Source organism: Acanthisitta chloris, unplaced genomic scaffold (genome assembly GCF_000695815.1).
Source record: "Acanthisitta chloris isolate BGI_N310 unplaced genomic scaffold, ASM69581v1 scaffold3646, whole genome shotgun sequence".
NCBI lineage: Eukaryota > Metazoa > Chordata > Aves > Passeriformes > Acanthisittidae > Acanthisitta > Acanthisitta chloris.
This window is the reverse complement of record NW_008678541.1, coordinates 1-16,696: the sequence shown is the minus strand read 5'-3', so window position 1 is coordinate 16,696 and position 16,696 is coordinate 1. Positions and strand designations below refer to the sequence as shown.

General features: G+C 43.3%; 1 protein-coding gene across 1 annotated transcript in view; it reads left to right on the top strand.

The window, feature by feature from the left end:
• TMEM27 (transmembrane protein 27) overlaps window positions 1-3,290 on the top strand; it is a 20,900-nt gene extending 17,610 nt beyond the window's left edge. The window contains exon 6 of the mRNA XM_009076908.1: window positions 2,844-3,290. Coding sequence (XP_009075156.1) covers window positions 2,844-3,000 — 157 coding nt within the window. The 3' untranslated portion in view covers window positions 3,001-3,290. The remainder of the gene's footprint in view (window positions 1-2,843) is intronic.
• The last annotated feature ends 13,406 nt before the right edge of the window (window positions 3,291-16,696 follow it).

Below are 16,696 nucleotides of genomic sequence, written 5' to 3'. Positions count from 1 at the left end.
AAGAGTTTGGGCAGGTACTTGGGATATGTGAATAGTTTAAGCCCTGTCACAACCACATTGTATGGACTGAGTTATTTCATGCCCTGAACATAGGCAACCTGTCCTGTAAAACTGAATGTTGCTACCCAAAGCCCATACCTGCCCTCTGTGTACTACCATGGCTCTGGGTGTTTATATAGTGCCTAACTTAAAGGGGGTCTTTGAACATTTCAAGTAAGTGTAATATAAATAAACTGTGTTAAATAGCTATGTTTCTTCTAGCTAAAACAACCATTTCTGCTTCATATCATGCTGGAAGATAGTTTTTCCTCCCTCTATTTTCAAAATAACTCAGCAGACTTTGAGCAGTTCCCCTTGATGTGGTGTAAACTATATGCTCTTATCCTCATACTACCATTAATATAGCTTGTTGCTGCCTGCCTGTGGTCACTTGTCACCCTCTCTGCTCATGCTCTTGTTTTAGTTACTATGCTTCTATTCACTTCTCCCTCTGTTTCCCTACTCTACCTTTACATATAACCTTACCTCTGAGCAGATTCATCTGTGGCTGAACTCTAACCTTCCTTTCACATCTATAGCTCCTGCAGGCAGGGGAATGAGAGAGAGAGTGAATCAAGCATGTATTTCTTCCATCTCCAGTTGCAAAGACTGGGGAGGTAAAAGGGATGGTCTGGTGCTATTTGGCTTCTTGAAACAGAGCCAGACGTTAGAGAAGAGAATTTAAAAAGTGTTGATGTCTTTTTCAGGCATTGAAGGAAGTGACCAGGTTGTCACAGACTTCAGCATGTCCAGTAATGAGTTTTCATGGAAACCTGTCCAGAGTTTACATAGTGGGAGCTCTGTTGCCTAGTAAGCTGTCATGGAAATCTGGCAACAAGGATAGTGTTGACTTCTCATAAATCTGGAGTTTTGTCTTTAAAGGCCTTTAAAGCACTGGTTAAATACCTTGGTTCAGATAAGCCCAAAAGCATGTGCTTCAGGCTGCTTGTGCTCAGTGTCAGGGAAGCCTGATTGGCCAATAGAGGAGTTCAGTATTGAGTCAGAATCATGTTTCATTTCTTGAACTGAAAGATTTTCTTAATTAGGTCTCACTGTGCATCACTGACAACATGTAAAATTGCAAGCACAGCTGCCTGAAGCTTGAATAACTCCATGTGACTGTAGCCTTTGTCTCTACAGTGAGCTGAATCAGACACACTGTCTCCCAGCCTTATGTTTATTCTCCTGTCATTGCAGCAATAGGACACTTCCCTCTACAGTAATAGATTTGCCACATGCTCAGGGCAGGACCATCCTCTACTCTCTTTCCTGAACTAACCTGAATTCTATCCCTATCCTTCAAAATCCCATCTGCAGCAGAGGTCATAAATGTTTGCCTTGGGAAGAGTGAAACCAGAGTAAGCATACAGTCTATCCTTCTATTACTCTCACAGCATCTAATTTGCAGCTGTGAGGCTTCATGAGCTGGATTTGGTCTTCATGTATTGGGTAACCCACAATGTTTTCGCTTAACTTTTTGAGTCTCCCCTTGGATTCATAGAAGTTTTTATCTTCTCTGAATTTCCCTGGAAGAGTTCCACACATGTTCTACTCCTCTCATTTCTTTTCAACTTCCTTCTTAGTAACTTTTATGTTCTGTCTCCATGGTTTTGTATTAAAGAACATTCCTTTTATCAGAGTAAGAGCAGATACAGGAGTCAGGGGTCAGAGGCTCCTGCTACTACACCCCACGTTTATTTTAGCATGTCTGTAATGCAAAGAATCTCCCAAAGGCCAATAAAATTTTATTATTGTTAATATCTCTGTTATTAGCAGTTATACTGAGTCAGATTTTTATGATTGTCCTGAGTCAGATTGTTACAGTACATCTTGCAGAATAGAAAGAAGCAGTGCAACTGACCTTTGAGTTTCTTATCCTCTGAAACAGCTGATGCTGCAGGCTGTAAAGTACAGCAGGTTTTTCAACTATGAACTAGTAGTTCTCAAGGTCAGAATAAACCTGGAATTAAAGGAACATCATGACATGTTGACTGATATTTCTGTATTCTATCTTCTCATGGTCGTATATGTCGATAATTTTAATTTAGCTTTTTTAGTTGGGTTTTTTTTTTAAATTTAGCTAATTTTATTCAGCAACTATTTTAATATGTCATTGGTGAGAACTGGAGCCTGGAAAAGTGAAAACCATGCAATTGCTTTACCTAGAAAATAAAAGTGTAAAATACTGGGTAGGAAGGTGGTTATTAATGAAGTTTGAAGAAAAAAAACTTGCAGATTTGCAGCATTAAGAGTACCTAACTTCTGGAGAAGATAATCATGGTGTTTGAGGGCATACAAGTCTCCACATTTGGAGGCTGTAGTCTAAAGCTGACCTGTTTCTAAAAAGTATGCTTTAATTTGTACAAATTATGGGATGAAATCTATAGCATACACTACAGTGTCAGTCTAGATGTTTTGTGCAGTCCTTCCTGACATAAATCCAAAACAGATTTAGAGATTTGTTCTATTTTTGGTTTGCATCAGCTTTTCCTTCTGTACCCTCCAGTCATTTTACAGCATGAGAAGGTGACATAATACATAAAACATACTTACAGCATGTTTATTCCAGGTTTTCTGATTGGAATCAGAAATCCTGAGCTCCAACCCCTCAACCAGGGCTTCCTATCTATGGGTCTCCCACCATGAATGGTGTATTTACAACAGCAAAGAAGTACACCAGATTATCCCTTCAGAACATAGCCTACAACAAACTTCTGACTAAACATGCAGTTTTCTGTCTGTGGGATCATGGTGGAGTGCTGCAGGTCAACAGAATAAGATGATTTTTTCTTTCTTGTTTTTAGAAAGAATAAAGACTCAGCAGAGAGAGAAAATTTAGAAGAGAAAGTTGAAGTGACAGTAACAGTAGAAAATGGGATTCCTTGTGAAGCGCTGGATTTAAAAGCAGGCCACATTAATGGAGTCTTTGCAGCAGATGATGAACGGTTCACATCCTTGTGAAATGCTGCCATTGCTATCTGGAGGTTTCTGAAAGACTCCTGTGCCTACCTTATCTCGTCACTGCTCCTGAATGTCAAACATGAAGACAAGAAATATGTCCTTTCACTTAATTTCCCTCGAGAGAACCTTTTGCTGATAACACATACACTTGAACCTCCACATTACAAAGCTTTTGTTCATGAGCAATGCAAATGAGAAGGCCTCAAATTATATCCAGAAAAGATTGCCACAAGATGTGCAGCAGAACAGGGTTGAAACCTGCCTTGTGTCAGGCATTTAATTTTTAATGATTATTTAAGTATGTCCGTTGCTTGTTTTTTCCTGGATATAAATGTGAAACTGCATTATTCCTGAATGTCACTGGGGAGACCATCTATCATTGTCAATTCTTGATGGGTTTGCTTTCAAGCCATATGCAAAAGTTTCTCTGTAAAATGACTGCTGTTTGCTGATATGTACTATGCCTTTGGATGGAGCAGTGATCAGTGCATGAAAGTCTTCATTTATCAAGAAACAAAAAAACAAGTTTTCACAGCCTCTGTAAGACCTGGTTAAAAAGCAGCTGGGTCATCTATATCTTTGGGGCTAGCAAAGATCTGGTACTAAAACTGTTTTTCACTTAACTGCCAAAGTCATAGATTACCTGACCTGGAAATTAGAAGTTCCAAAGCTCTGAAATTAAAAGTTGCAACAAAGGGCAGATTTTCCAAAGGTGCAATCTGTGTTTAGTGGCCCAACTTGCATTAAATCATAGAATTATAGAATAGTCTGGGTTGGAAGGGACCTTAAAGATCATCTAGTTCCAACCCCTCTCCTATGGACAAGGACACCTCCCACTGGACCAGGTTACTCAGAGATCCATCCACCCTGGCCTTGAACACTTCCAGGGATGGGGCATCCAAAACTTCTCTGGGCAACCTGTTCTGGTGCCTCACCACCCTCACAGTAAAGAAATTTTTCCCAACATCTAATCTAAACCTACTCTCTTTCAAATTGAAGCCATTCCCCTTGTCCTGTCACTACATAATCTTGACATCTTCCTTATGTTTTTTAATAATAAAACTAGAGTAGATTTCCTAGGCAGAGCCAACCAGATGAACCTTCATGTGGAATCTGGATAGCTTTTATAAGGATTCAGTGTGTGAAACACCAGCTGCTGGGTTTGGTGCATCCAGCCCAGATGAGAATGTGTAGGCAGTGGTAAGTCAGCAGAGACCATTCAGACCTGTGTTTCCTATTTGGCTGGGAGTTGAGGGCATCAAATGGTGCCAGACCCTGCACTGCATTGGTAGATTACTTTGAAGTCAGCCATACATACAGACTGTGCTTTCTGTGCTCTAATCCCATTGCTATTTAAATCATGCTAAAATTCTGCCTGATTTCAGAAGAACTGGGCCCCAGAAAACAGGAGCTGTATGTGTGGGTAAGTGTACACAGAGAATGGAAGTGTATTGGAGCAAAATACAATATCTGCAGTCACCAAACAGCTGCCCACATCACTGGAGGCAGGATTTGGCCATGAACCATCCTGTTTCCCCTGTCACATTTAGAGGCAATATTATAAAACTCATTTACTTATTAGGGCTATGCCATCAGACTCCTCACCAACAGGAACAGATTCAAGCAGAGTACTTGTAAAGGACCATCCAGTGTCCTGAAGGGTACAAAGGTTTCTTGTTTCCCAAGGTACAATTCCTTCACTGTTTTGGCTGTATTGAGCACCTCCAGTGTCCACTTGACTCAGTGCTGGGTCTTGGGAATGGGATGAGCAGGGGGGGAGGAATGGGAAGGAGAAGGGAAAGCAGCAGGGTGAAGGTAGAAAGCTTAGCAGGGGAGCCTGGGGCTGAGTGAGGCAGGAAAAAGGAAGACTAAATGTAAAATAAAACTATGGAACCCACTGATCATTTGCTTCACTTGGTCTCATCTATCACGGTTGTCTTTGATGTCCTGCTGGTGGGTCCCTCTGGACAAGGACTGTGTCTCTGTGTCCCAGAGGGTCTGCTGCTCCATTCTGGAAAAGAATTAGTCAAGTGGGTTATTAGTAATAATATCTCAGTGCTTCAAAATTATCATCCACAAATGTAGATGTATTTCTCAGAGGAATGTCAAAGATGAAACTTGCCAGTGCTGGAGGGAAGATGTAGAGTACAGTGCTATTATTGCTTCCTCTGTTGTTGCTCCAAGGTCTTTCACTCAGGCAAAGTTTTATTGAGGTAATTCAGATCCCATCATTTCTAAACCTTCACAGTTTTCACTTTCTTTGTATGACAGATAGCCACAGCTCAGTGTGACCACAATGGATTGTTGTAACTGCAGCACCTCTGCAAGAACCTGTGAAAGATTTTGGTGAGAACAGCTTAGTGGTGCAAGAGCAGCCTTGAGCTACCAATTAAGAATTACTGTTATCCTGGATTGTACTATACAATACCAAAATAAAATTCACTTGAAACTGAAAAGGGCCAAGCATATCCGAGCATACTTCTCAAGGCCTGAGCGAAGGTTCGGTTCAGCCCCTGGCACTGGGCAGCAATTTGAAAATAGATCAAAAGCCTCTGAAGAAAACATTAGGCAGTGGGCTGACTCTGGTGATAAGTATTTAATCACTGTCTTCCTCCCAGCTCACCTTTTAGCTGCATAATTACTTTACAGCACTTTGGTGTAATTTTCTGCTAATGATGATATGGGATTCACCCAGAGCATAGATCTTGCTTGCCTCTCTGCTGACAGAAAATAGCTTGAGAGGAGCAAATGATACATGAATGGGCATATACCACACTTAGCAACACTTTGAAGTCAGTGTTGGTATTAGCTGTTTCACTGAAATAGATAATACAAATGAGGTTAATCAAGGGCACAATGTTACAGAAGAAATAAATCTCTTTTCTCATCTGTGCAGCAGGATCATATTAGAAAACAAAGAGCACTTTGATTTGGTAAAGCCTGTCCTCCAGAGCCCGCAAATGGCGCGATGACAATTTATATCCCTCGAGGATCTGGCCCAGGTGTTTTATGTAACTTTCACCCTTTTTTTCTCTAAACCACCTGCAATCAAACACCTGCTAATAAACAGGAAAGTGAGTAACAAGCAATACACACTATACAGTGAACTACTTCTGAAACAATGAGTTGGTTCTGCTTTCAGTTACATTTGTGCTGTGCCGATGAATTTTGAAAAAAGGTACATGGTGTGCCTGATACAGAACTGTTTCAAGAGCTGTGTTTGAGAAAAGAGGGGAGAAAGAAAAATTCAATTAAATGAAGCAATAAACTCAGAGAAGTTCTGTTTGAAGAAAATCTGCAATGTTTATCACTAGCTCCACATCCCAGCAAGTCAGCATTTCAGAAAGGACGTTACAGTTCTGTTCAGCTTACTTGAGAGAAAGCATTGATTTCTAAGCTAGAATGAGCACAAATCATGCATGAGTAAGTTGTTTATGCTGTCAGTCATTAGCTACACGTTTGGAGTTCTGAAGAATGTCGGGAACTCTGCAGTGCCCTCTTTAAATTAGGGACCACATTGGTCGTGGCACAAGCATTTGCTGTGTGTGCCCTTCAGAGTTGTGTTGACCACAGACTGGTGAAATTAGTAGTCCTTATTTATTAATGTTTATTTAGGGAATATTGCAAACTGTGGGCAGATGCTGAAGTCCTTATTTGAACTATTCTGCCACTTGCTTTAAGGAAAGCTATCTTGATTCAAGATAGTCTTAAAACATGGCTCAGATGCTCTAGAAATTTGGTCAGTTCATCAGTGCAGCAGCCTGTGACTCATGAAATGAGCTGTTTTAAATGCACCAAGTTTTTATAGAAAACACATTGACCAACTGTCCACAATCCATTAGCAATGAGCAATCTGTGCTTGGCTTTCGATGAGCAGTTCCTTTTGGCCTCTCATGGGTTTTGTTTCCTTTTAATGTGGCATGCAAGAAGGGATGTGTGCACAGAGTGACACCACAGCTTCCTACACTGACAGACAATTGCTAATGAAAAATTTGCAGTTAGATACGCCTAATTTGATGGGCTGAACCTGCTAGTTTTCAAATCACATAAAGCTAAAGTACATTGACAGTGATGAGTGGAACACACTTGCCAGCACAAATGTGTCAGTATGTTCAGTTTTGTGACTACATTAAGCACTGTGGATGCACTTAACGTAATAAATTTGTATTTTAACTGGATATTTTGTGGCTGGATTGATGTTTACAGTAGTCCAGAGGAATTCCACCTTTATAGCACAGGTTCAACTTTGTTCTGAGTAAAGTCAGAGGGTTCAGTAGGAACTGTATTATACCTAAGATCAAAAAGTAATGTTTGATTTTGCTGGTCTGTCCTTTTCCTTCCTACCGTGTTTCCATTTTCCTTTCCCTTAGAGCTGGCAATCTGAAGCTATCAAAGCATCTTATTAGCTACAGCAATGGCTAAATGGAAAGTGTTTATTTGTGGAGAAACTGCAAGAGTGTTCTGGCATTATATCAGCTTCTGTCTCTCTCCTATAATTTAAATTCTAATTGCTGCAAATTACAGTATGTAACTTTTATCAGTTGTGGACCAACAGGAATTTTAGACTTTGGACTAATGTTCTTTATGATACTGTGTCTAAACCACTTTGCATATGCTGATGTGTGAACACATGGTCACTGTAAAATGAACTGGGACCACTCACTCCCACCTTAGTAAAACAGAAATGAGAAACATGGTTTGCCTGGATGAAAAGATGTGTTTCACAGGTTCAATACCTTTCCCTTCATTGGTGGGGCAATGTAGGGTTTTGTAATGGACAAAGTGTAAGGAACACAGAATACTTTGTCCCTGAGTGGTTGCCTCTTCTCTACCTTCTTAACATATGGTCTTGGTTTTCACTGTAGCCTTCAAAAACAACACTTTGTGATACTCTAATTTAACCTGCTAGTTCATGCATTTATCTGCCTTCCTGAAATCATCTAACTTCAAAACTTTCTCCTAAATCTTGCAAAACCACTTTGGCTTCCCGGTGCTTTGGGCAACTGACCACATCTGTATACAGCCCCTGATGTTGTCTTCAGATCTGTGGCTTGTCCCTGCCCACAGGGCACTTCCCCTGCTTGGTGATGCTGAGCACTCTTTGGCTTCAGAAAGAGCCACCAGCTTGTGGCAACCTTGGAGTGCAAAGAAGCTATGTGGAGGTTACAGCATTTATTTCAGACTCAAAAACAGGCAGCAAAGCAGCTTGCCTTGGGACAGGAGGTATGGAAAGGTACAGATTAGCTGCCCAAGGCACTGGTCCCAGTCTTGGACAAGTAGGGTGTAAACTCCTCCCTGCTCCAGGAGGTCCCTGGGATATGGCTGTGCAGTCAAGCCAGCTGCAGGAGGTAGGTGTGTGCTAGCCAGGCAGCAGCCTCCCCTCACTTCTTCCTCTCTGAGATAGAAGTCCTGAGTGTGGGACAGTAGGGCCTTCCCTTACCCCCCTTTCCTGCGGGGCAATGGGGAGTTATTCTGCCCAGCCACTGATCTGCCCTGTCTCATTTCTGCAGAGCAAGAACCAGCTGAGCCCAAACTGCTGATGCTCAGCTGAGACTATCTGCTGGTACATTCCTTTTGCATGGGAGGTGGTCCCAGATGTCTCAGATGTCAAGCAGGACAGGCTGTGCCTTCCTGCAGAGGAGCAGAGATGTCTGCCCTTCTCACTGCCACACAGCACCTAGAGACTGGACACAAGGATCTCATGAAACCTGCTCCTGTCGGAGGGCTCCCAGCATGGGGAAAGCCCCTGCTGAGCCACGGAGCCAGATCCTCAGTCCCAGAACTGGCGGGAGGGCTTTCATCCGAGAAAAGGCGGATGACACGCATGCAGAAGAGTTAGTCATGTGGGAAAAAGGCTGCTCAGGGGATTAAAAGGGCTATTTGCCCAGCCCCCAGTTTGAAGCGCGAGGAAGAGGGAGAGGATCGGGGATTGCCCCCCAGCGATTCCCAGGTGCAGCTGGGGAAGAGCAGCCGCAGTTCAAGCACTTCTGCAGGGAGATGTGCAAAGGGGCTGAAGCCACCCCTGGGCTGTCTGCTCTCTCCACAAAGCCACTTTACAGGAGTCCTCAGAGCAAGGATTTGCCAGGTATTTAACTGATGTGAGCTGCTCTTTGGCAAACAGCAGAGGAGTGGCAGAGAGTGGGGCAGACACAGCCCTGCACTGGTGGTGGGGCAGCTGTCCCAGCTCATCCTCTCTGGGGATGCTCCAGACCAGACATCCCTGGCACTGTGCAGCCACAGCCCTTCAGAGCCCCTCTCTGCAAACTGCTCACTGAGTACTGCTGATGTCTGACTCTTATGCAATAGGCAGAATGACAAAGTGGAGCAGAGAGCTTAAACAGTTCTCCTGTGTGGAAAAAATGGCCTGATAATGGTATTTTAAGCCATTTTAAGGGTGTGTGGTGCCCAATACACAGCACAGATGTTTCTTATTGAGGCATGCCCTAAATGCAATACTCTGTTATTGCAGTCCTAGTTTCATAGCACAGCTCAGCCAACAACATGAGTGATGAGGCAGAAAACTGCTCTAACAGAGCCAGGGCACAGATGAGCATTGGTGGGCCACTATTTAAGCAGATGTCAGACAACTCGCACCCTGGGGACAGGACTGGGAGTATCAGGTAGGAGCTGGGAGCCACAGCTCACGTGGCAGATCCGAGGGCTGGAGGGGAGGACTGGCACACTGGAGGAGAAGGAGCCTGTGTTATCATGTCAGGATACACACAGCCTTTGTACTGTAATGGAAGCAGTAATGTAATGGACCTAGTTGCTTTGCTCCGAGCCAAACAGACTGGCTGCCATCGCATACAATAATGCATTTGATGGAGACCAGGTTTAAACTCCCAGTTGCTTTTCTTCTATCATCCAAACCCAATAACTATTGCCTTGCTGGAGGTCTGAATTTCCTGAAAAGGCTCAAGTTACTTTCCTTTCTCAGCTGTTTACTCTTTCCTTTTTGCTATGGCACAAGCTGTCTCCATGCTCGCACCAGCTTTCCGGCCCAGCATGGAGATCCACCCCAAGAAATGCTCCAGCTCATCCGAGAATGGATGACCATCACTGTCTCAGGCTACATAAATCATTCCCAGCTCAGAGCCCAGCCATCCTGCAGAAAGCCTACCATGGTAGTAAGGCTGACACAAACAAGTTTGTATCACCCCTGAGGGTGGTTGGGTACTGGAACAGGCTCCCCAGGGAAGTGATCATAGCACCAAGCCTGCGAGTTCAAGAAGCACTTGTACGATGCTCCCAGGCACATGGTGTGATTCCTGGAGTTGTCCTGTGCAGGGCCAGGAGTTGGACTTTGATGATCCTTGTGGATCCTTTCCAACTCAGGATATTCTAAGGTTCTATGATTCTATGTGTCCGACGGTCTGCCATGTGTCTGCTCAATGGGAACAAATCCATCCATGAAAGTTTGATGTGTGCGGAGCCCAGTGATGCTGTTTTTCAAAACATAAGTTCATTATAATTCATCTCACAGCTCAGATTTTTCTCTTCTGTAAATGCAATGGCAAGAAAGGTGGAGTGTAATTATTATATTACTCCTCATATATGACATCAAGTATTGCATTTAGGTATGCAATAGAAAAGAACTTAGAAATAAGGCTGTACATTTGCAGCATAATTCAGTGTAACTGCACCTGTTACATTTGCAGCTCACTACACTGTTTGAACACACACTTAAATGTAGGTGCAGATATGAAATGAGGTGACACCCTTCTCTCCCCTCCAGATATTCCCCAAGTATCCCACTGTTTGGAGGCCCCTGGGGCCTGCAGGCAACCCCTTGGTGTTTCAGGGCTGTGCATGGGCGTGTGGCAGCAGCAGGTTGGAGCAAGGAGCAGAGGTTTCAGTTATGATCAGATGTGGACACCATTGCGGACGAAGCACAAAGTGTGGCAAGTCTGGATGGCACCACGAAGAGTAACATGGCCTTTAGGGAACATGACCTCTGGGGAAGAGTGGAGTGGATGTTATTAACTTTCCATTGAATAGAAAAGATTGTTAGAGGTTTGCACATGGATGACAAGAGTTCACTTGTCCCTGGTCCACAGGACATGGTTATCAGAAGATACTGTAGCTTCCTCGAGGTCCCTGCTTTCTGGCTGTACTTGCTGGGGACACCTCTTGCTGATGGCCTTGCTGAGGTCATGCTGTGTTCAGCTTATCACAAGTGGGAGGGCTGGAGCTCCTTTGCTGGGATTTGGCAATGAAGGGGCTGCTGCTCCCATATAGGCAGACTCATAGTGGTTTTGGAGAAGCTCTGCTGGGAATTGGAAAGCAACTCCATGGTTGTGGCTGCAGAGTTACATCTCAAAGAACTCCCCCACAAGACCCAAAACAAAACCAACCAAGTGGTCCTGAGCAGAAACAGGCTAATTTAAAAAGTACTAAGGCATTGTCTGATCGATAACACTCAACCCAAGCTGCATTTCCAGAGCTAATTCATGCATTGATTTTCCCATTGATTTGCAGTAACTGCTAGGTTCCTAGCTAGATTAGCAAAGGTATTTAGATATTAAGATGGAGTCATTTTAGTAGTCTTAGTCACCTTAGTACTTAAATCCAGTTGATTTATAGTTCAGATTAGGTCTCTAGGCAAGATGCTGTGATCCCATGGAGTCTCTTGCTGCTTTTTGATAGTTCAGTGAACACATTTAAAAATCTGGTTTTATAAGCTCCAGCTGCTTTGAAAATGAGGTGTGTTCTTCAAATCACCTGAGCTTTGCAAACCCTTATAGCATGGGCCTAAACACCCAACTAGATACTCTATCTCAAGCTAACTGAAGTTTCTTCCTACCTGGGAGTTAAGGTTCTTGGCTTGGTGTTTCAATGAAGTTTCTAAATATTTTTACAGCTTATCGCCAACCTGTTAAAGGATTCACAGATTCTGAGCTACCAAAGACATGGGTAGACTATAGATAAAGTGACCAGCTGTATCATTGACAGCACATTTGGGAAACATTAACCAAAAGTAAAAGCCTTTTATAAGAAGGCCATAAAATGGAAGGAGTAATTATGTTTTTCTTAAGTTAATCATTGACTTTTGTTTATTTGGCTTTTTATATGAAACTTTTTCCTTTGTCTCCTATAATGAATAAAACCTATAAAAGGTCCAGCAACTTGGATTCAGCCTTTCTTCTTCACGCTGGCCATGCTTGAAGGCTTATGAGAGAGAGCCCAATAGAGAAGCTTACCTGACGAAACCTATTTCTTTGGGAGGTTCTCAGCTGGGACATCAGTATGTTGGTCCACCTCTGGCTTCTCTGTGGTCTGAGCACTATTGTGACCCCTCAGGATGTCACACAACAAGCCCGAGACTTTTTAGAAGAGTTTAACAGGAGGGCAGAAGATATCAGCTATGAGAACTCCCTTGCATCATGGAATTACAACACTAACATCACTGATGAGAATGCCATGAAAATGGTAAGTGCTCCGTCCTGCAGGTTTTACTGTTGTCTTAGGAACTTAACAGCTTGTTTCTGGTTTATTTTGGTCCCACCAAGCTTAGCTGGAAGTGGAGTGTTACTTCTCTGGTAGCTGTGGTTTGGTTTGAGGAGGTAATGCCTCACTGGAGGTGCCTGGGCCACTACCAGTGTCTATAGCCTAACGTTAGTACCTGGACTGCCCTCACATTGCACAAAGACCTCCAGAAGCTGGACTGTCCCTAGACATCACTCTCCCACTTCTCATAAGACTGAACAAACACTGGGCTTTTTATTGACAATGTTGTCTCTGCCCTGTTGCTGAAAATGTTTTACTTCTCAGTGAATATGCAAATGTTTTCTGAATGTAGGCATTCTATTAAATGTTTTCTGATGGGTTTTCATAGTGGCCCACACCCTTTACCCAGGGTGGGATCTTCCTGCCTGCCCCCCATTACTCTTCTCGTAGTCAGGTCTGTTGGTAGACTGCCTGGAGGGAAAAATGCAGTGGCACCTGGACTTCCAAATGCCAGCAGTGGAGTTTGTAGTACCGTGGTCTAGTACATTGGTTTGAAAGTCAATTTCTGTCTGCAGGAAGGACCATGTCATTTGTACTTGTGCTGTATTGCAACACAGTCCTTGCTTCTCAACAGCAACCTCTGGCTGCCCCAGACAATGGGATCTGTAGGCAAGAACCATGCTTATCAAGAGCAGGCAGCCATGATCTAGCTAGTTACTGATGCTGCCATGCCTCAGCCCAACATCTTGTAACCCTTGAGTCTTTCCAAATGAACAAAACCACCTTGCATTTTTGTAGCTGTGTGTATTTTAAAGTTAACATGAACTTTAGAGAAAAACAATTCAGAGCATAAAAAGGAAGCTGAACATCCTACATCTATTTTTGTTTAATGGATTGTCTTCCAATTTGTGGTCATATAGCTTACTTAAAACATGGTTTAATTATCATCTTTCTTAATTAAAGCGAGGAGATGGGTTGCTGGAAGAAATCCTAATGACTAATCATTGTCAATCTGGAATGTTTTCCAAGGCATCAGGTACTTAAACTGTAACATTACCAAACATGTAAAATGAAAACCCCATATAGTACTTTCATCATTAATGAGATGATTATAAAATACATGTGGAGATACCAGCAATAAGAACCAATTAGTCCAGTGCTCAGAAAGAACACTTTCCCTCTCTTGGTCTCTTCAGCAGCACTGGTAATAAGCCCACTGATTCCCCTCCTCCCTTTCTGCTGGAGGAGAGTTAATGAATACTGTCCCTTCTGGCTCCTTCCCATCCATTTTCCTTGTAAGTTGTGCCACAAACCCCATAACTATCCCTCTGACTTATGAACCAGTTCCTCTAATTGTGGAAAAATCAGACAGCAAGCTAACTTCTTTCCCCTGGTTTTTGTAGCCAAAGAGCCCCCTCTTCTGCCCTGCCACTTTTAAGGCACCTCTCCGTCCCTGCTGAGAAGGAGCTCAGGAACACATTTGCAGAAAGATGTTCTTCCTGTGAATGTTTATCAAGCTCTTGCTCACTGAGCTTTGCAAGCTGCTGAGCAGTGGCAGACAAGGCTGTTTGCTCCCATCAAGGGGCGAGTTTGGAAAGCCTCCTGGTGATGGCTTTCCTCCTGCAGAGGGGCTGCAAGGACAAGGGAGATGTGGGGAGGGGATTGCCAAGGGCAATTATGTCTGCCACTGCCTCTCTCTGCTGGAGCCTAGAGCAGGTGCAGTGCGTGCTGTACCCCCATCACACAGGGGCTGGACAAGCTGGGCACAGCCCTGGCAAAAGCATTGGCCTAGCCACGTATTTGCACAGGGCTGAAGTGTGCCTGAAAAAAACCTTCACGCACAATATGACAGTTGCATTTCCTGATGTCTCAGCAGGGAAGGACAGACATTACAGGTGCACTCCCCACAACCTGGGAAGTTCTGGCATGAGCACAATTAATCAAACTGTCCCAAGGACCCAGGTTCATTAGTACTGTTCTTGTTGCCATTTGGAATGGGTGCTGATGTGCTAAGCTATGAACAATCACATTAGAAAAAGAATAAGACAGTCCCAAATTCAAATAATGTTCTTATGGTGCTGCTTTGTGCACTGAAATTTGGGAGTTTCATGTGTCATGGTATGTAATTTCAGTGGTGAAAGCAATCTCATGCAAAATATTGAGGCTTTGCAGGCCAATTTAGGCACCTGTTTACAGTCTTCTATGCCCAAGTATTGTCTGTTATTTACCAGCATTTCAGAAGAAAGTGATATTTACATAATGAAAAGACTCAGTATCAATATCTTAGCTGCTGTCACTGGTACTGCAGAAGAAATGGGGACTGACATCTGGGTCACAGACCTCTTGTGCCCTGGCTTGTTACTTCACAGGTGGGCAAAGAAAAGCACTAAGGGGAGAGCAGTGATTTAAAGTAGCATGGAACACATCAAAGTGATTCTTGATCAATTATAACAAGCAAGGTGTGAAAAGGCAGTCTTACCTTTTGCAATTTCCAAAGAAAAATGGTTATCTGGATGTGTGAATAAAACAAAGGTAAAAAGCTCTTCAGCTGTTTCACTCTGCAGTGCAAGTGCTAAACCTGCAATCCACAGGTGGTCTCCACAAATGAAATTCTCCTCAGAAGTAATATTTTTGCCTACTGAGTACACCAGACTGCTGCACTCTTTTGGAGGGAGTAATTCAGGGCTTGTGTGAACCCCTTGCAGAACGAAGCAGGTGCCAGGTGGTCTGTGTTTTACGATGAAGCCTCCAGGAACTCCAGCAGGTTCCCAGTGGACAGCATCAAGGATGACCTCATTAAGCTCCAGATCGAGACTCTACAGGACAGAGGATCATCTGTGCTGTCAGCAGAAAAATATGAGAGAGTAAGTTGCTGAATATAGCTCATTTTTGTTGGGTGAGTTGAGCTGCCTCCCATAGCACCCTGAAGTGATGGCACAGTGCTGTCACCACCCTGCTTGTCTTGGGATGATGCTGTGTGTGGTATGGAAGTGTACCTGTACAGTGTTCATAGAAATACAGGACTGGAGGGGTGGTCTGGCCTGGGAAGCTGATTGCCATTCAAGACAGCAATTTTGCATTGGGATGAATTTCAAGCACACACACACACCTCAGAGTTGTCCTTGCACAAATGGCCAGATTAGTCATAAGAGGTAAAAATGACCTGTGGTAAGCACTTGGTGAAGTCCAGACCTAGGGTGATGAGCAGAAAAAGATGGGTGAAAGGACATTCAGTGAGTCAAAAATGTGGAGGTGGAGGAAGTCTTTCTTTCTCTGCACATAGTACATTATTAAACTATGAAAAAGAGCAGAGGTTTCATTGCAGGAGGCACCCTGGGATGTCTGAAACTGAGGAGGGCTGAAAAAGAGCAGAGGTTTCATTGCAGGGGGCACCCTGGGATGTCTGAAACTGGGGAGGGTTGGTGACCTCCTTCCACAGAAAGTTGCTGAAGGCCAGCAAGATTTAGAAAGACTCATACCGAGATTTGACATTTGCACTGACAACTTCACATAAGGGACATGCATACAGATAATGACTATACATGAGATTGGAATGAGCAGCTATGCAGGCTTGAAAGGGATTTATAACCAAACACGTGAGATTTAAATTACTTTCCTTTTGCTGGAGGTCAAGTTGAAACATATCACTGAGTCATGGGAATGTACAGTCCAAGATCATACAGTTGTGATTGTAGAAGGAGCCTGAGATTTTTCTGCTAAAGTCAGCAGCGCTAACTACCATGCAAGAAAAACAGCAGATTGGCTGATCTCCTGTCTGATCCAAATGAGATGTGTTTCTGAAAAGAGATTACCTTGGTAGGAATGCTGACAGTTCACACAAATTTTATTTTTTTTGGAGCCCAACAGTGTACTGATGGTAATGCTGTCTTCTGTAGAGGAGGTATTTTCTTCAGTATCCCCCCTGTTTAGACACTTCTTTTCCTAGATAATGACCTTTGGGGCTGAAGTTGTTGATTCTTGCTTGAAAAGTGACTTTTTGTACAGTCTGATGGGATTCCATAGGAATATTTAAGTATTCTTCACAGTTACAAAAATTTCCCTGGGCACCCATTTATTTTAATGCTGACAGAGATAAAGTTGGAGCTACTCACTAACTACCCCTCCCACTGACAGTGCTTCATGGTTCTGATTTAAAGCCCTAACTGAGAAATTACATAGTCCTAAAGGAAAACCTAAAAGTGGTGCATGTTTTTCTTGAGGCATGAAAACATGAGAACATAAAAAAAAA